This window comes from Gambusia affinis, linkage group LG15 (assembly GCF_019740435.1).
Source record: "Gambusia affinis linkage group LG15, SWU_Gaff_1.0, whole genome shotgun sequence".
Classification (NCBI taxonomy): Eukaryota; Metazoa; Chordata; class Actinopteri; order Cyprinodontiformes; family Poeciliidae; genus Gambusia; species Gambusia affinis.
The window spans coordinates 11,544,212-11,565,215 of record NC_057882.1 but is presented as its reverse complement, the minus strand read 5'-3'; the positions used below and the strand labels follow the sequence as shown (position 1 = coordinate 11,565,215).

At 40.8% G+C, this 21,004-nt stretch overlaps 1 protein-coding gene across 3 annotated transcripts; it reads right to left on the bottom strand.

The window, feature by feature from the left end:
• Positions 1-514: 514 nt before the first annotated feature.
• c2cd2l (c2cd2 like) lies at positions 515-20,774 on the bottom strand. 3 transcript variants are annotated; one of them, XM_044140894.1, is made up of 15 exons: positions 20,635-20,774; positions 19,898-20,315; positions 8,277-8,372; positions 7,809-7,928; positions 7,525-7,635; positions 6,872-6,985; positions 6,618-6,717; positions 6,375-6,507; positions 6,082-6,146; positions 4,929-5,050; positions 4,526-4,697; positions 4,344-4,448; positions 3,945-4,078; positions 2,622-2,835; positions 515-1,768 (listed from the first exon to the last, which is right to left on the bottom strand). In XM_044140894.1, the coding sequence occupies exons 2-15, from the start codon at positions 20,276-20,278 to the stop codon at positions 1,512-1,514; spliced, it is 2,124 nt and encodes a 707-aa protein (XP_043996829.1). In that variant the 5' UTR covers positions 20,279-20,315; positions 20,635-20,774; the 3' UTR covers positions 515-1,511. The 3 variants fall into 3 exon arrangements, with proteins under 3 accessions (XP_043996829.1, XP_043996828.1, XP_043996830.1); XM_044140893.1 differs by having other exon boundaries at positions 19,898-20,357; positions 20,635-20,772; XM_044140895.1 differs by having other exon boundaries at positions 3,945-4,039; positions 19,898-20,357; positions 20,635-20,772.
• Between the last annotated feature and the right edge of the window lie 230 nt (positions 20,775-21,004).

Here is a 21,004-nt window from a genome sequence, read left to right as displayed (position 1 = left end):
GAGGTTTTTCATAAATAGGCAACAGTAATGTAATTATTTACAAGAACATGAATCAGAAAAAAAGAAGCATCTGCTGAAAGTGGACAGCTTCAGACTCCACTGATTTTAGCTTCTATCTATATAAACAAGCTAATCACATGCTTGGTAAAAGATTCATGATTAAAGAAAAAACTGGCTGTTTAGTCGCTAGTGGTGCTTGTGCCTGAAATCAGCTGGTAGACGGTTTAGACGCAGAAGCTCGTTGTGGAATAGATGAAGTGAGTTCTGATGGAGACCCAACATTAATGGACCGCCATGTTTAAGAGGCAAGTCTGCAGAAAGAATCCAACTAACTCAATAGAGAGCTATGGAAGCCTGGAGGTACACACACACACATATATATATCTGATTTTGATATTCTGTGGATTAGCAAAACACAGCATCAAATCCAAAGTTTTTAAACAATTTCATTCAGTAAAATTGCTTTAGTTATGATTATCCCACCCTAATAAATAATGGTTCAATTGCTCAAAAATAATTATTATGATATTTAATGCCAATAAGAAAATCAAAACGTCTGACTGGCCACAGTGTGATAATAAACTAGTCTGGATTTTCTGTAGAGAATTATTGTACTTGGAGCTATTTAACACAGAGCAAGTAGTGTTGTTGCACAATAATGAAAGTATTTACAGTAATGGAATCCCTTTGAGTACCTGACCATTTAAAACTAAATTCAGATTGAATAAAATTATTGCCCAGCATAAAACGTCTGTCTGAATCTTCAAAGACATATCTAAAGTATGATATCCCACAGAAAACAACTACATAACACAAAATTGATATAAATGCTATATCTTTTTTGATTTAGGGTATAAGATAAAACATGAAACACGATTTTTTTTAAGCAGATAAAAATGCACAGCACAGTTCAGCTGAGATAGATTTCTGGTATGTTACCTAAATGTATTTAAAACGAAATTTGCATAGAAAGCACACCTGTCATTAATTTACAGAGTAATGCAACTAGAATGACTTGGTTTTGGCAGAAGAAAATAAATAGCATTTAAGAGACACACATAATAATAAATTATATTTTTACATCCTTCAAAATTTGACATGTGCCATTAAAAAAAAAAAGCAGAGAACCTCAGTCCAAAGTGCATCCAGCAACGTCACACTGGCGATTTTACATAATTATATAGTTTTAGAGTATTTCCATCACCCGTCTTAATCAAACACAGTAGTTTGTGTTTAAATAGGGATAAGAAAAGAAAATCCCCTGCAGCGATTGTTTTCACTGAGCAGCAGACCACTCGTCAAAGAAAACCGAGTTCACCAACCCATTTTAGAATAATCTCATGATTTTTTTTTTTTTTTTTTTTTGTACTGACGAAGTACAAGATTCATTTCAGAGAGTTTTCCTTCCAGAAACATCCTTCCTTCAGGACGTGCAGGTTGTAACCCACTGGGATTGTCAGCTTGTTACGGGCTGATCACAGAGTCTTTAATATTCCCTTTCATGATTATAATCAATTATCCACAGAGCTCGATCCTCCGTTGGCAGCAGCAGCAGCCTTGCCCTTCGATTTGCCGGAAGAGCGGAAGGAGAAGCGCTTGATGATGCGCCGGGAGAAGCTGCCAGACTTTTTGCGGGTGGGGCCCGTGGCCGGGGCTGCAAAGTTATTGCCCATGTTGGAGATGTCCTCGTGGGACTGGCTGAGGCAGGGCTCCTTTTCTCTGTGTCTTCTGCGGAACAGCAGCTTGGAGCCGCTCTGGAGGAAGCCCACTGCAGAAGAGCGGACAGAGGGAAACACATCACTCACCCATAGAGCCACAAAATAACCAGCTGATTCCTGACATAAACCCTTCGTTGATTTAATTTATTAGCACTAATTATGTTTGCTGAACAGGCAATTTAATCTGGATTCTGCACATGTTGCACTACAGCCTCTAGAGGGCAGCATTTGCTCAACCAGACTTCTGTAAACTACAATTGGTTAAATGTGGCCATCCGAGAAATTACTTAAGAGTAAAAAAGTATTTGGTAAAATGTCTACTCAAGTATTGATCAAATTATCAATCATTTAATATTTTTAAAATAACATAAACAGATGAAACAAAATGTAAAGTTACGTGGAAATTTTGGTATTTTAAGGACCAAAATGACAACAATTCAAACAAATAAAAAATAACAAAATTAGGCAAAATATATGTTTTTCCAAATCAGTTTCTTTCGATATAAAACTAATGAAACTTTAACCAAAACTCTGGGGAATTTTTGTTTAAAACATGTTTGTTTTTCATTCAGTGAAGTTACTCACAGCGGGTAGAGAACCCAGAAATTTTACTGAAACAGAGTAGTGATGCCTTATAATATAATTACTCCAAGAAAACTCCTAAAAGTAAATTTTTTTCAAGAAAGTTACTCAAGAAACTGTAATTGAGTAAATGTAACTAGTTACCTCCCAATTTTAGAGTTATGTAAGAATACAATATGTACTTACATTGTAAACAAGATAGTGAAAAATAATTTTAAAAAATGTAATCTATAATATAAATCATATTTTAAAGCAATACGAGAACAGGTAAGCTCTCATATTGCAAAATGAACATTTTAACACCTCTACCTCTGACGTTACCTTTATGGTCCTTCAAGCTGCGCGTCTCCAAGGCGCCAGCGGACCCGGTGTCAGACTCCACGTCATCCACAGAGGGGCGCTCCGACACGTCAGAGGGAGTGGTTTCATCAGGGTCCTGGTGATGCCCCAACCTGAAGTGGTTGCCGTGCATGGCCGCATCCATAGCGGCCGCGTAGCCGGTTGATAGTGCACAGTTGTCCTCGGTGAGAGGAACCTGATGGGAGTATGGAGATGTTCATGACTGATTATCAGAGAGCGAGGTTGGTGACGCTGAACAGAGCTGTTGGTTTTTCTATTACAGCCATTCCAAATGTATTTGTAAGCCTATTAAGACAGAGCTGAACACCAAGATCGAAGCCTATGATCACTTTGGAGGAGCTGCAGAGGATCACACATCAGATGGAAGAATCAATAACTAGTCATCCTCTCAAAAAATGTTCAATTTTGGGCCATGGTACACCCAGGTGATCATATTGTGGGGATGCTCGTCTTCAGAAGAGCTGAATTCAATTATGATTAAATAAACTGATGTGATTGTACCATCCTGGGGGCCATTGCTTTCCTACGCAGATTGTTTGATTCTCATTTCCCTTCAGTACTCCATGTGTGATTTCTCCCATTGAGCTCAATTTCTCACGTTGGATTTTAACTGGGTCAGTCAGTGAACAGACAGAGAAGTTGTGAATGATGGCGTCGATTTTCTACGCTGTTTTAGAATCGTAGTTTGCCTGTAGCTTTAGCAACGGTAGCGGAGGAAGTAAACAATGTGGTTCAGTCTGTTGGCCACACTTCCAAATATTAAATCAACAGTAACAGCGATTGGGTAGAATTTTAAACTTTGACACAGTCCACAATGTCTCCAGGAAGCAATCATTTCTCAATTTACAAGAGTCCAGACCTTTTGTATGAAGCAAGTAGTGTAGAACAGACCAGATTGTGATTCTACAGAAAAACAGGAAAAAGTTCAACGTGTATCAATATTTTTGCACTTTTTCTGTATATATTTCTGTACATAATCAGAAATCTGTGTCTATATACTCTAACAATATGTAGAATCTTTCATTTAAATGCACGTACACTTTCTACTGAATTAAGTCAAAAATTAAGTCAGAAGATTTTCATTCTACTATTATCTGGTACAGTAGAGGGGATGTAATTGGACACTAAATATAGATCGCACACATTGTCAGGCGCAATGGCATATTTTCTTAATAATAGGTCCAAAGTTTGAAATATCAATATTTTCACTTTACTAAGAGAAGACAGAAAAAATGATTCTGGTGTTTAGTTGGATTCCTTAGGACACTGTGTCTGCTCTCTGACCTTTGACACGCCGGAGATGATCAGTGTGCTCCTCTTTGTCGGCGTCTTCCGGGCTGATTTGGATGCAGACTCTGTCAGCTGCCGAATGGCCGTCTCTGCAACAGGATCCAGGCCATTAGAGAGGCGGCTGCTCTCTGAGCAACACACACACACACACACACACACATCTATGTCAGCGCTACACTAATAAACCGGAAACAACGTCTCAGTATGACATTTGGGATGCGAGTGCTACAAAACACCACATGAGGTTTTTGAAGAGAAGCGTCCAGACAGACAGAGCGCATAAAGTGTAAAAGAAGTTCATTCTTCTTTACTCGTGTTACATCCCTGCTTGCAGCTTATCCTACTTTGCATCTGTTTTGCAAAACAATGTCTGGTTTTCAGTGTGGGACTCACTGCTCGGGTTGGGGCTGCTGCTGCTGCTGCCTCTTTCGTCCACCAACACGGCTGCTTTCTTTTCGCTCACTCCGACTTTGGATGGCGAACGCAGCGGGGAATCACCTGAAAGGCAAAACGACTGTACAGTTACTAATCTGCGGCAGCTAGGCGCCATAAGATTCTTGGCTCTACAGACAAACCTGGGCTGCGATCAAGCTTCATTCGTGACTGCACGGTGGTGACGGTAGTGACTACGGTGCCATCCGGGGTGACAGTTCGATCCACGTCGACCTTCTTCATAGGGGTCAACGAGGAGCGAATAGGGAAAGCGTTCTGGGAACTGCGAGGGTCTACGGTTTCTACATACAGGAGCTAGAAAAACACAAGCAACAGGTAGAGAGGTAACATTCAACAGAAAAAAAAAAATAAAACTGTAAAGATCAGAAGAACATGGTAACTTACAAAAATCAAACATTTCATTAATGGGAAAATGTTTTAAGTTGAATTATTGACAGATAAAAAAAAATATTCTAATGGATGAAAGTAACTTTATAAAAGTTAAAAAAAAATAAATAAAAAATTGTAAAGACATCTAGTTCTCACCTCTGTGCTGATGGTAGCATCTGGTGCTGAGCCGGGGCCAGAGCTGAGACACAGAACATGTTGCCCAGTCGGGGTTTTAGACTGAAGGTTCACGGCGATGGCGGCATGACCAGGAAGAAATTCTGTCAGGGTTGAGCATGAAGAAATGTCACTACAAATAACGCCAACACACTTTTTACATTTTTATAACACATACAGAATGTGACCCTTTACTGTAGCTGAGAGACTTTTCAAAGTTTTGTCTCTCTACACCCTCAAATCCCAGAGCAATTTGTTAGAACTTTCTTTAATAAACCAACACAAATGTCACATGGTTGTAAAGTGGAAGTGTTTTATTTATTTTTTTCTATTTTAAATTGAAGCTGCGCGTTTTTATCACCTTGGACTCGAAGATTTTTCCCCATTCTTCTTTGTGAAACAACTCATGCACATTCAGATTAGATGGAGAGCTTCCCTATACATCAATTATCAGGTTCCTGCTAAAGAAACGCATCCCACAGGATGACACTTCCACCACCGTGTTTCAGAATGTGGATAATATATTCGGGGAATTGGGTAGTGATAGTTTCCCATCACACACGGTGTTCCGCATTTTGGAAAAAAAGTTGCATTTTGAAACCGAACAGAGAACGTTCTAAAATGTCCACAGTGTTCCTTGGTTTTTATTGTGCTGTTTGTTCATTAATTTTCTCTAAGAAACCTCTGAGGCCTTCACTGGACAGCTGGATTTAAATTACACACAACAGAGCTGCATTTAACAATCAACTTACTAAAGCACAACATTTTATTCTGGAGTAGCAGAGTAAAGGAGGTTGAATACAAAAGCAAGTCTCCCCTTTCCAATTGTAATTTGTAAAAATAGTTAAAACAACTTATGTTGTGCAACATTGTGGTGGTCTATCAAATATTTCCCAGTAAAATACACTGGCATCTTTAGTTTTAACATGGCAAAAATTCTGAAAAAGTTCAAGAGGTACGAATACTTTTCCAAGGTACTAAACATTGAGCATTTCCTAGAAATAATCTATTGCAGTGAGTCTGCCAGCTGTGCAGTTTCAGATGCGGATGATTTTGCATGAACAGTCTAAACGATGTTGCTGATCAGGTTCGTGGACTGAGGCCAGCAACAAATTGCTGTTGAGCTTCTCCTTACGCTCTCTTGTGCCGCTCCGCTCCAAAAGCCTGAACCTGAGCTCTTTGGTTTCCGGGCCAATCTCCCTTAAACGCACAAAAAAGAACAGGACTTCTCAGAACCCGAAGCAGAACATATGTGGAAGAGTCAAAATGTAAAACACTGTCAAATACTTTACTTGGTGAGAGTTTTTATTACACTGACTTAACTTGCTGTTAGCTTGTGACTCTTATGCTGATAAGCCTTTACTTATGTTCTGCATAAAATAAAAAAAGTTTATCCTGCAGAACCGCGAAGAACATGTGGAAGCTTACAGAGTCATTTCTTCGCTCCACTCCAGGGCAGTGTCGGGGTTTCTCGGCACAGACAGGAAGCAGGTCCTCCTCTCTGCCGACGGCTGGTCCAGACTCAGGACGCAGCACAGCTCCCCTGATCTGGACCACAGGCCTGTGTGTTCAGACAGCACAGCGAGGAAGTGAGAGCTGGACTCTCAGCATAATAATAATTTTAAAAAAGGCTAAGCGGAAATTATTTGATGCAGGGACAGAATATCTGACCTTTACTTAAGGTCACCCTGAGCTGCTGGAGAAGGAGCCGCCTCACTAAGAACCCGTGGGATGTGGAACTCGCTCCCACTGAGAGATGGTCCATTGGAGACTGGGAGTGTGCAGGGATAAAAGTGCAGAATGGAGTTTTAATCCACTTAAACCCTTAACCTACCAGCAGAATTCAGCCCCTGGCATTCAATCACGTCAAAAAATAGATGATAGTTAATTTGTGCTCTGAGTCATAAGCAGAGCGCTTTTCTCACCACACTAGGAAACATGGAGGCCTTGAGGTTGAGGACCATGGCCGGGTGGGCGCTGAACAGCGTGTCTTCAACCATTCCTTTGATCATGTCCAGGTCTGCTGCAGCCTCTGATCCCTGAGAAAGTAGAAACAGCAACATCCAGTCCTCCTCTAATGATGCTGAGCATCATGGGCTTAAACAGAACCAGTTAAAATCCCTGCTTTAATGTTCATTTCCTACTATTTCAAATCATATGCTAAATTCTTCTCCATTCACGGTTTGTCCTACATCCCTGCTTTCTAATTCCGACCGTCGTCATTTGTGAAATTAATTACTGACGATAAATATTTGGTTGCCACAAACAAACGGGGGCATGCATGCTCATGCTGCGGCATTAAGAGCGACATTTCCTCCGTGACTCACGATTAGTTAAATGGGCTAAAATGTGACTAACATGCAAATTCCTAAGAGGTTGCTTGAGATTTATTAAAGGAATCTGGGAGCAGAAAAAACAAGGAAAACATTTGCATGGCGTACGCTTGATTTTTTATTTATTTATTTATTTTTTTTTGAATGCGTGCGCGCTTTTGGTTGGAAGAGACAGAGCGGTGATAGAAATGAGACCTTCACAGGTATATCAGATGAGCATGGTGTCGGTTATCGAATGTTCTTACCTGTCTCTGCAGTTTACACGGGGACACAGTGAGAGAAAATGACGGCTGCTTGGAAAAAGTCCAAGATATCAGCAAGCCCTCGTCCTCCACTTCCTCCAGGGACACGTCCACCTGTTGATGGAGGGACAAAAAGCAAAATAAAAGCAAGAATAATAACAATAATAGTCAGTGCACTCTATCTGTAATACAACCTAGGTGTCTGTAGTAGCAATTTTGACTCATTTTAATAATTTTCTGCCATTTTCTTTTGTAGATTAACCAGCTCTGGCCTTGTGGTTTCATACCTTAGCCATCATAGGTGCAATAGTGATCTGATACGTATCCATGGAAACAGCAGCGGGTGACTGCTGGGTCACAGTCACAGGAAACGTCAGCGTGTCTACCCGGCATTTACAGTGTAACACCTACAGAAGGAAGACAGGACAAGACGTGTCACAGAAACCTATCTTGGGTTTGTCTCTGCAAAACGTGGCGTCTGACATGACGGGACAGAGGAGATAAGACAGGTTCCACTGTCAGAAAGAGAAACTCTGCCTGGAGCTAGTATCCCTCGTTATCACACAGATTACTCGCAGATGTATGATGAATTACCCAGTTAAACTTTAGAGTGTTTAACTGGGATTTTATCTGGTAAAGGTGTACCCGCTACTCTTTGTTGGCCTATCAAATAAAATGTAAATAAAATACATTTCAGTTTTTGTTACTAATACGGAAAAGAAGAAGGCGGTATTAAGACTAAATGCATTTCTTACCATTTTTTTTGCAGACTGGTCAGTGTAGGTCACGCTATCTATTGCAGAGCCAGCGGTTAACTGGAGACTGCTGTCAAAAGTTATCTGGAGGGAACTCTGGTGGAGGAAGAGAAGGAGAAAATTGTAATAAGTATACAATAGGAAAAATAGGACACACACATGGCATATGACAGGAAGGATTCTGCTGTATTTTGCCTTTGACTAACAGTAAAATGCACTTCTCGTATTTCTCGTTTATCAGGTCAGACATTTGAATTTAAAGCATATTTGATTCCAGTTGTGGTGTCTAAAGCAGAAACCGTGCAGTCAAGGCTTCTTCCTGATCTAAGAGAGAGAGAAAGTCATTTTTAGTGCTTTCCAAAGTTAAATGTTCTCAAAAGTGTGCCTTTCCAAAATGCTACTAAGATAATAATTTTTTAAATATTGGAGAAACCTGTGTTCTGCATTTGAATGCCTGCACTTACCTGAATAAAAGAAAAGGTAGCTTTATGGATAGGTGGACTACTGGTAATCTGGATCTATGCATACTTGCAAAAAAAAAAAAAAAAACTATGAATAAAACAGATTTTTCTGGTAGTAAGCAGAAACTGATAGAAATCTATACAGACCCCTAATAAACGTCTACTGATTGGAGCTGCTCAGCCAATTCTGCGAGTCAGTTGTTCCAGCAACGTCCATAATAAAAACTGCATCAGTCAGTGCTTAGTCATGCAAACTAAGCACTGACTGCATTTCCTGCCTGAGAGTCTGGCTCGGAGGATAACCCATACAACACAAACTGGTGTCTCATTACTGAGAAGAAATCCAAGGAAATCATGGAAACACCAGTGGTCCGGTTCTGTGCATATGAACCAAAACATTGGCTCGATTGGACGGTTTTAACTGGCACAGATGATGCAAATGTGGTAAAACAAATCTCCTATTGTCAGAGCATATGTTCCGCTGGGTCCGAGTCCAATCTATGTCAAACACAACAGTAGAGGCGGGGCAGAAGAGCTGAGGGGGATATAATGAAGTTTACGATATGTGTGTGTGGGTGTGTGTGTGTGCGTGTGTGCGTGTGTGTGTGTGTGTGTGTGTGTCTGTGTGTGTCAGTGTTACAGGCGGACAGGCAGGAGGCCAAATGCAACACTGCAAGCTTACATAGGTTCAAGTAGACTAGCACTGCAGTCATGTGACCGGTCTGTACAACTGGCTGCGTTTACTTCAGTTGGCCGGCTAGAAAACCTGCACAGATGTCCAATCATTTTGTACATCCAAAACTGCAGAAAATATGTGATGGACTACAGTTTGTTAGGTTTATGTGGCTGCTGTTGAATAAGAGATTGGTGACTCATAAAAATATGATCGGAACAAAAGAGAATGATAGGTGAAAGTATCGTGGGCAAAGATGCAGGAAAAGACAAAAGGGAGTCTGGGAAGCTTCACAGAGCCTGAGCCACTGAATCATCAGAAAAACAAACACAGCAGAAATACCACACAAATCAGAATCAGCGTTTCCAGCACAGATTTGTGGTTCTTTGGAGCGTCAGACACAGTAACCAATTGATAAAAAGCAGGGACAAGTTTCTATTCTCGTAAATGTCTTCAGGAAACACTATAGCCACGCTGCCAACATGGATCCCATTACAATACAGCCTGAGGGAACGTTGGGTCACCAGAATTGTATTCTGTGTGTGTTCTGAGCTCATCTCATTGTCTGCTAATTATCTGGGCTGAACTTTTTACTCCTCCAGCTTCATTAACCCATCAGTGTATCTGTCTACTGTCTACATACTCACTTCTTTTTATATCTGCTCTCACTAGGCCAACAGGAAGTCTACCGTGGAGAGGCTGCCAGTCCTTTACAAGGCTCATTCAGAAAAACAACCATCCACAATCTATAAAAAGGAGTCAGGAAGTATTCATAGATATGCTACTTCTAACAAAAACTAGGATTTGGACACAGATACCATTTCTCTTTTGGATCAATAAAGTATTTTTGAACATTATCAATGATAATATTCTGAATCCATTAAAAAATATTTGAAAAACTTAGTTGTTCACTTATTTGTTGTTCACGGATTTGCTTTTTGTTGCAATGCTAACTCTTAGCAATAAAAGTGGATAACAGTGGGTTTGTCTCCATTTTATGCATCCGAGTCATGTTTATTAATAGACGTGCCAGAGTGCTCTGTGTACCACTGGTTTGATGACATATAAACTTTCGGAAACAACAACACTAATGTTTTAACTCAGTTTAGAAATCAATATTTAATTAAATAACCAGGAGATTTTCAATGGGGTTCATTGCAGTGGGCTCTTAATTTTTTACAGAACTGTATTTTGGAGTAACAATAAGCGGAGCTTTTAATTTAGTGCAATGAATTATAGAACGTGTAACACTTATTTACAATTTTCGTGTTTTGTGAGAGGTACTATGCAAAACGTTTGTGTGTAATCACAGAATTGAATTTTTGCTTGTCTATGAGAAGGACAAGTGTGCAGATAGCCTCCTCAGGACATCCATGGTGTCATGTCAGGTTTGTCAGCATCACTCCCTCTGGGTCCAGCTGGTTCTGTAAAGCATGTGGGTCAGTCAGAAATACCCTGGCCCTCTGGCTTCTGATTACCCTTTTGGATGATTCCTTTTGTGTGCTTTCTGTTTACTTTGCAAATCCGAGGCCAAGACTATAACAAGTAAAAACTGTTTGCATAAGAGTGCTGACACATGTGGTGCTCCTTCTGGGGCATTCTGATCACGTTTAAATTGATGAGGTTTACAACCGCACACGACGAATTAAAAACAATGCCTCTAGTTCAGCGACACTAATCTGAACATTTTCACAAAGACACACTAAAAGAAAAAGACATATTTAAGGAACATGGCTTCCATGATACACTGTAGTTATAATGAAAACTGCAACATATCGAAACAAAACATGTTCACCTTGGAAAACAAGAACTTTAGTTGAACAGCTTTAATCTACATGTAGTGACTGAACTGAGTTTTAGTTTCAAATATTTTTGCACACCAACGTCCTCTAGCATAAATGTATATAAACTTGTCTCATTTTGATGATTGAACTTAAATCTGACTGATGAGTTTTGACTGAGTGTTTGATACTTTTGTACACTTACTTCCTCAAACAGAAATGTTGATAAGCCTCACTCTGATGGCTGTACGAAAGTTTTAGTACTGAGTTCTGGATTCTCCAGATTAGATGCATCAGATTTCTTGAAACTTTCATACAAACTCCACAGGTCAGACTGATTTATATTAAAATACTCAGGGATTCATTTAATTCACTAACTAGTCATGTTTTAATGAGCCTCGACTACACAGACAAGTGATGACTCGGAGGAAATTAATATTCCCGTTGCACAAATATGTATTTACCTTGCACTCCTATGTTGTACAAAGATACAATGAATGTACCAGCATGCTTTTTATTTTCATGTGATTTTGTGACATACCTCATAGGACCTTTAGCTAGGACAGTCTGCCACAGATTATTTGGATATGTAAAAATATGATGTGGCATGACCCCGACAGCCTAGAGACACAGTTTATACAGCACACATCTGTGCTACTGCTAAAACAAAACTACTGTGACACCATAATGTCAATAAACCAACTATCACATGACTTAATCTCATGCTATGCAATGCCGACGCTCTGTCTGTACTATGAAGGTTCAATTAAATTAGGTATGTTGATGTTGTGTTCCTTTCTAATTGCTTCTGAGTATATTATTATTAGAAGAGGACTTGCTATTATCAGTTGTTTATTTTTGCCATTTTGATTTTTCCCCATCAGTAAATTCCTTTGATTGTAGTATCCATCCATCCATCCATCCATCCATCCATCCATCCATCCATCCATCCATCCATCCATCCATCCATTTTCTAACACCCTTGACCCTAGTGGGGTCAGGAGGTGCTGGTGCCTATCTCCAGCTACCGTTCTGGGTGGACGTTCACCCTGGACGGGTCACCAGTCCATCGCATTTGTTTTTAGTAGTATCACCGATTCCCTCCCTTTTGGTTTGTAGCTCTTTTTGAGTCTTATTTCAGCTCCTTTTCTCATAACTAGTCTCCGTCCCTCAGTTTCTCTTTCATTCTGCCATTAGCTGCTCCACCTCAGCTATCTAGCTTTTCTAGTTCCTTTGTCATTTCCCATCCCATCCACGTCCCATTCTATATGATTCTTCTTGTAGGTTCTTTAGATATTTATTACTAAAACTGCTCTTTCCACAGTCAGTCTCTGCCCTGGGGTCCTATAACCTTCAAACAATTCAGTCAAATGCTCCAAGTGGCTGCCACGGTGTGGTGGTATGACCTATACTTTGAGTAATTCATTCCCCTTCAATGCAACTTCTTCGAACAATTGGTAAATTGAACTGTAATTGATTGTAAATGACAAGAAATTTAATAAACATAATATTAAGTCAGACAAAGTTATCAAATGATGCAATTACGATTTATTAAAACTGCAACGACAATCAGCTGTTATTTGCCAACTTTTTTATCATTGTTCTCTTTTGTTTCCACCATCACAATGTCCATCAGCACTGAATGAGGGTTTATAGATAGTCACTAAATCAGTACAAACAGTACTGGTTTACAGAATGTGAATGTATGATACATGAGTAACATAAGCCTTGTAAGCATTACATCCAAACTGTGCATTTGCACATGTCGGTATCACAATTACAACGGTGCTTTGACGTGTCACGCAAAAGGCTCAAGTCAAATTATGACCATGCATTATCTTTTTGAAGTCAAACCAGTTTTGTTCAATCAACCTCAGGGAAATGACAATTTTAGTAAAAGTTGGCTATTAAAGTAAAACCGGATGCTGAAGATTAATCTCGCCCACAGCTGTGATTGAAGGATAAAACGGGTTGTTTCCTGCACTTTCATATTAAATGAGCTCTGAGTGCCTAATGTCCCCTGTCGATAGGAAGGAATCTACAGTGCTTGAGCATAATCACAGGCCATTAATCATCCAGCAACTGGCAGCCATTGAAATTAACTGCATCACGAAGCTAATCACAAGGCTCTTTATAATTGCAGATTGTGAGAGAAAGGGGAGCTTCCTTTCAAGCAGATGCACCCCGTTATGTGCTTCTCCATCACCCCATGATGACTGCTCCACATCTTGTGTCAGCCATGGATGCTGCTGCATTATATTCTGCGTATCGAGGGTGGCCAGTCTGTCAAGCCTTCTGTGCAAAGTAACCCAGGCAAATCACATCTCCGAAGTTATGAATACAACAGCTTGCACAGGAAATACTTCAGCATGCAGATGGATAAAGACATTCTGATGTCTTGAAGGTGTAGGATGATGACAGGAGGACAGGAGTGATGTGACCTCAGTAAAATTATACACAGTGGCTCTCAACAGTATATTAAAATGTCAGGTAGGATGCAAAAAAATGAGACCATGATAAATAGCTTCAAAGCATTTTCACATTTAGTGTGATATTAATTCTGTAAAACTCAGACAGAGAAAATATCTTATTGATGTGCAATAGCTCACAAGTTGCACCCTGAAACTGAAACTTCGATGAAGAACGATTTGACCACATTGAATTGATTCAATTCTCTTTGGTAGAAATCTAGACTCTGAACGACTGAGCCTTTGGTAAAAGAAAAAGGCCTTTCTCCGTTCACACCCAATCATGACAATCACCTGTTTCCAATCAACCTGTAGAATGTTCCAAACAAACATATATATTTTTAAAACATTCCTCAATTTTTCCAGTCTTTTGTTGCCCCTAAACCCACTTTTTTTGGAAAGTGTTGTGGGCATCAACTCCCCAAAGAGTGAACATTTGGAAACCACCATAAAGTTTTCTGCTTGAACATCAAATTTCTTGCCTTTGTAGAGCATTCAATTTAAAATAGGCTGAAAAGGATTTGCAAGTCATTGTATTCTGGTGTTATTTATGCTTTCTGCATGTCAAAACTTTAGTGGAATTGGGATTGCACAATGTATTATTCGGTTATTTATCTTAACACTACAAAAACATAGCATTTCAGCAGGGTGTGCACACTTTTGGAAAACATTTAAAATTTTGCCACTTCCTTAATCTCAAAGAAATGAGGAAAATATCCTGACTTACATGGCCACTGGAATACTTTAGGGATGGTGGAAATAGTGAGTCTTGCAATTAATTGCTTTTCAAGTATAGGTACCCTCAGAGACTGTGAAGGAAATTACAGAATATCCACAGATCAGGGTTTTTTTTAGGTTTTTTTTTAGTCATTTAAGCTTTGGGAATCTGTTCTCTAATCTTTACTGGTGCTAGATGCTAAACTTGGTGGCAAAGAAAATCCCAAATCTTATTACTTCAAGAATATCAAAGGAGTACGTATAACACAACTGCACTAACAGGTGGTCACTTTACATCGCTGTTTGGTAAAGTCATGTGGACAAACGCCCAGTTTGTCCACAGTCTACCATGCACTCGACCATCTGCTCATCTGCCAGGCCAGGGTGACGTAAATGTGTTTTCCTCTACAAAAGGGACTACCACTTCCCTCCCTGGTCAAATAACATCCAGCCCTGAGTTCATGACCATAAGGACTGAAAGCACCAACAACACATGCTACGATAAAACTATCATTCAAAAAGAGGTGCCAAAGACTAGAGAAAAACAACGGCAAGCTTGTCTGAAACCCCTCCATGCAGCATTGACAGGACACACAGGAAGCTCTGAAAGTGAGTCTCAGGCCCTCTGAAGCCTTTATTACTCTCATCCCATTGTTGTGGCCTCTGGGTGTCAAGGTCAGGTCTTCCCTGAGGAACGTTTTGCTATGAGAAGCACAACTCTGAGTCAACATTACAGAGACAGAATGAGGTTTCCTCGTTGCTGTCAGGAAAATATTAATGAATAAACCCAAAACAAGCTTGATCTTTTTGTAAGTTAGTCAGTCTATTTGCAAAAAAAAAAAAAGGATTTAATTTCTGTATAAATAATCAGGAGGCACATGTTTTTCTACAACGAAGCAGCTACACTCCCTCAGGGAAATACAGCAGCTTGCGTTTTATGAGCAGTCTGAGAACTAAAATATGTCACTTTGACCTTAAGATCAATGCAATTTAAATATATCTGTGACATTTGTCTCACGGAGTCGAAAGCAATACTTTATTCTCCATTTTCATATATTGCAAATCATAATGTCTCTGTCCTCTTTCTAACAGGTTCAGATGAAATGAGATGTTGAAGCCTATTGTGTTGCTGACATCTATGGGTCATAAACAGTTTTGTTTTGTCAGAAATCAGTGTTGATTTCTGACAAAACATGTCAGAAACTGACAAACATGTCAGTTTCTGACATGTTTGTCTTGTGGCAAAAACTTAAAAACAATAAACAACATTTTCTTTCTCATTCTTGTCCATCAGATTCATTGTCTGCCTCTTCTCATCTACAGCAGGGATGAGTTGCTATCTGCTTATTATAGTATTATAAGCTTAAGTAAATATAGCAATTTCCGAGAGTCATTACACAAACATGAAAAATTATAATACTCAATTTTGTTCCCTATTGCTCAAAAAATGTTGTAGCTGCCAGCCGTGGATTGTTGCGTTCATTCATTTTCATAAGCCTAATGGATCAATATGGTTGAATAGAAAAAAATTATGATTAATTAAAAACGTGTACATAAACATGCAGTCAGTAATGGTTTCACCATTATCGTTTTTCTTCTAACAATAGCCTTTCTCGCAAAACGGTTTTAACATAAATCGACAAAGACAACCTTCTTTCTGAGTTTCGTAGCATTGTTCGGAATCACAAACTGTCTGCGATGTTTTAAACACACGCACACACACACACGCACACACACACACACACACACACACACGTGATCTTTCATAAACGAAACTGGCACAGGAGATAAGTGGAGGCTCCCTAAAGAGTTGTTGCAAACAAAACATGCATAAAACTTTGGTGACCCTGAGATACTTGAACTCCTCCACCTGAGGAAGCCACTCTCCCCTTCTCTGGATCGAAAGTCTGGTCTCAAATTAAATTTGAATGAACTACAAAAACAGAGTTTCTTTTTTGTTCTTCAAATGAAGTTCATGCATTGTACTTTTCCAGCTCTATTAGTGACAGTGTCTGTGATTTCGGAACAGAAACAGAAAAAATGTGATCCTGATTTTTTTTCCATAATCAAGAGACACTCCTTGAGTTGTGCATTTAAAAGAAAAACTGAAAAAGGTGCCCACTGCTTAATCAGTATTTTATCCTCTGCACTTTCCTGACTTTCATTTTCAGTAAGACAAACACTCAGCTTTGTTATTTACACCACACCCTGCTCACACATCTGATTAGATTTCTTAGACGATTGTTTTGTCTGACGCAGAAACAGAGTTGCGAAGCAGAGCAGAACGTGACTCTTGCGGGGGCTCTGGTGCAGATCGCCGCTCTCCTGTCTGCTTCCGCCTCTGCTGCAGGAACCTGTCAGGCAAGATGTTTAAGAGAGGCAAAGAATGCAGTAAGGCTGCTTCTTGCAACCTGACAAAATCCTAAAGCAGGTTTTTCCTGTCCGGTTTCTGGCGACTGAGTCAAAAACGAGAGCATCACAGCTGAGATGAAGTCAGACGGCTGCTGCAGCTCCATGCAAAACGATAACAAACTCCCTGAAGGTTAAAATCACTTTAATCTGTTCAAGCAAATGTTGGAAAGAAGAGAAACACATAGCTCAACACCCTGTTACGAGTCAACACACCATAGCAAGAGCAAATGACCTTATAAAAATGTTGACTGGAAGTGAGAGTGACATTATCCACGATGAACTGGATGCTATATTATCTGGGCTAAAAGGTCACTCAGCAAGAAAGAAGTCATCTCTTCAAAAGCAACCAAAAACGTCGACAGTCGGGTACAAGTGTTTTTGGATACTTGTCCTGTGGTCTGAAAAGGAGGATGCTTGAAAGCTTAAGAATAGCAATACAGCGGTGGCAGCATCATCATGTCTGGTGCGCTTCGTAAAATGGAAATCATTAAAAGGAAAGAACTTTATGTGGATCTACCAAAGCAGGACGTCACAACATCAGCCAAGAAGTTAATAATTGCCAAAAATGGGACTTCCAAATGGACATTGAGCCTAATTATACTGCTAAATTGGTTACAAAGTAGCTTAAGAGCAATGATTTGGAGTAGTCATCACAAAGCCTTGAGCTCAGTCTCAAAGAAAATCTGCAAGAACAACTAAAGAGGTGTGCGGTAGGAAGACGGCCTACACAGATGTTACACAATTCGGTGAGGAGGAACGGGCCTAAGTTCCAGCAAAAGAACTAGAAATACTTTTAAGTAATCCTACTGATCTAAAACTAGAAATGTTTAGTCTTATTTATTGACCAACAGTCAGAAAAAATAGCTTTGCAATGTATGTATCTGGTTTTAACTGTACCATCATCAGACCTTTATACCTGGAATCAAGGATTATCTCGGCTAGAAAGGGTCCAAGTGAAATTTGTGGCGCTTAAGGGTTCGACAACAATCCGCTGATTTGCCTGCAACCCAGACACATTTACAGACAGATTGCTCAGGTATTTTATTGCTATGACTGAGCTCAGCACACTTTGGCTCTCACAAAGACAAACAAGACCCAGGCAGCTTTTCTCTACCTCACCGCGTCGGCCCCAAAAAAAGAAGAAAAACGTCTCCCTCTTTTTAACCGTTTCTACAGGTTAAAGGTGAAAACAGCTCAATCTGAGTACAATCCCTATAACTGCCTTGCTAAAGGGCGATTTTGCTGTCAGTGACCACATGTTGGTCGCATGGTGGTTTATTTTATGACTGCACAGCTGTCTTATGAATGAAGGTACAGTGAAGTGCAGCTAGCATCTGGAAGGATAAAACAGTCATTAAAGTGTCCAAAGTGCAGCCAAGGTTCAGTGGAGGCTGGCTGAGTTACTCGTGACAAACAGCTTCAAAGGGCAAAACGGATCAACTAATTAGGGCCTTGAAAGATAACTGAGCTGGCACCGGAACAACTATCACTTTCTGCAGTGGACTGGAAATGAGGCTTTTTCTAGGAAAAATCACTTTACTCAGACAAATCATGCTAAATTAGTCTGTAAAAGGGTTCACGTCCTTTCCCTTTTTGTCACCTTACCACCACAAACTATTATGTTTTTATTGTGATTTTTTTTGTTGGTGATGGCACAAAGCAATTGGCGAGTGGAACTAAAACAGTAAATGGTTTTCAGAAATTTTACAAAATCGGAAAAGCATCCTGTGCATCTCATCTGTATTCGGCCTCCTTTGCTTTGATCCCTGTAAATGCAACTCCACGCAATCAAAAATCTGGAATGAATGGAAGAGTGGCAAGGAGACACAGCAGTCAATAAAATGCTGTGTGTGGGTAATGGTAAACAACTAACAGCGCATAATTCCACCCAAACAATCCCCGCGGTGAAACATGGTGGTAGAAGCATCATACTGTGGGGAGACCTTTCTTCAGCGGCTTCAAGTAAGCTGGGCTGATTTTATAATTAAGCTTCAGCTATTTTGAAAGGAAGAAAAGAAAAGCTGGATGTTTCAGTATCTGCACTGGTAGCAAAACAGCCAAAAGATTTTCCACCACATTTTGAGGAGAAGTTGCTCTAAAAAGCCTAAATACCAGACTTCTTAAGATTCTTTGTTTGCAAATAATTTTGAATCTCGCACATTTTTTTCTTCCCACTTCACAGTTTGTGCTATTTTGTGTTGGTCTATCACATAAGGTTTGAGGCTGTAACGTGAGAAAATGTGGATAAGTTCACAGGGACGGATACTTGAGGACGAGGTGTACTTTGGAATCCCATCAAAATTAACAAAGGTGCTAATACTAAAAAAGAAAGAAAGAAAAAGGCAAACTAAATTAGACTTGAGTGCTAAACTCATCAGGTCTGATTGACAGGTCGCCCGGTGTTTACCTGCTCATCCAGGGCTGGTGCTTATATTTGGCAGCGGTGAGGATGGAGTCGCAGTATTTGGGCTGCTGGTTAACCGAGCGGATTGATCTGACCCCCTCTAAACTCCCACACACGTTCGCTTTGTAGCATTTTTTTTTTTTTTCACAAGTGGGGCGAGTGACAGGAGGATAAGGGGGAGCCTTTCTTTGCCCCTGCAAGTCCCCAGTGGAAACACCTGACTGTGAAGTCCAGACTTTTGATTCACACAGATCAAAGGAACTATTTAAGGAAAAGGACCTTTAGAAACGCACGATAAACCTCTGACAGTTTTCTGTCTGGCAGCTGCCCGAAACACTGACCACCACGAATCTTTCACTTATGCAGCTTGTTTTGACACAAGCATCTGGAAAAAGGTGAGATGTGATTTTCTGTCTGTACAGCACACATCCATCTCACACTATTTTTACTATGTGTGGGTGTTGCTGTGGCTACGCTGAGTAGTCTCGCCTCTTTACTCTTTTATGCATTGATTGAGAGCGGTTACGCAAGCCTCTATCCATCCATCCTCTCACCGATTAGAAACACTCAAACAAAAAAACCTCCTACACCTCCCTCCCACGGGCTCATGAACTCCCGCTTAACTATTCACGCCTCTATTTAATCGAGCAATCCCGGGTGCATCAGTGTATGAAACACTTTTACCTGCTTAAGCTCTTAACTCACCCCATGCCTGCACGCTTGCTCGTTCAGAGCCTTCACCCAGGTTCTTTGCCAGTGCTCCCTGAAGGACCTGAAGGAGAACAGAGAGGTCAGCAGGCCTTTGACCCCAGCCTCAGAGGCAGCAGCTCCATCCTTGCCAGAGCGCAGCTTCATCAGCAGAAAGCCCAATACGCCTCCAGCCTGCATCTGTTGGGGCTGAGTGGAGAAGACATGCTGCTGCCGCTGCAGCCAGGCTGTCTCTCGGCCACCTTGCTTGGCTGCCTTCCTGGACCTCCAGAGCCGCAGCACAGTCAGCGAGTACTGGAGCAGCCATCCCAGTACTATGAGCAAGGAGGCGAGGAAGAGAGCCACCAGACAGAGCCAGCTCAACTCCTGGAGCTCCATCAGCGTCTCCTGCAGCCTCTCATATCCTCTGGTCCAGCTGGAAAGATCAGAAGTGAGAGCAGGTCGACTCACTTTCAGTCTGGAGATGAAAACACACAAACGCAACTTATTTTTTGTGTATTTACAGGTAACAACAGAGGGATTCAACGTGCAACCCCCCTCCCCCTCCCCAACTTTGATGTGGTTATTTTTGGGTCACCCAGCATGTTTCCGAGGCACTGCAGAAGCCGATGTAATGAAAACTGCGTATATCTTCCACTGCACATAAAAAACGACTCATGCAGACTAAACAAGAGGTCTACGCCGCGCAGATCAACGGAGAAAAGGCAATCAATCGACAGTAGCTTCGCACCAACCTGAAGTTTAATTTAAAGGTTCCGAGCTGCAGCCTCCAGGTAAGCGAAAGCGAATGAAGCTTTCTTCACGGCGACAGGGAGCCAACCCAGCGGCTAAGATGAATCCCATCTCCGTCCCTTCAGGGATCTGTCCGCCGCGGTCTCCCCACTGTCCTCTACGGATCCCAAAGCAAACCTACTGCTCTCTGTCAGGACATTACAGCCTGGGAGAGGTTTAAAACCTATGCTGAATGTACAGCCCTGCCGCTGAAACCAGCGTATTATGACGACCTGACAGAGAAGAGCAGTGACCGCCAGAGGGCGCCGTGGAGGAGGAAAAGATGAACCAAAACAAGCTACGCAAGGGAAGAACTTCAAAATAAAAGCAGGC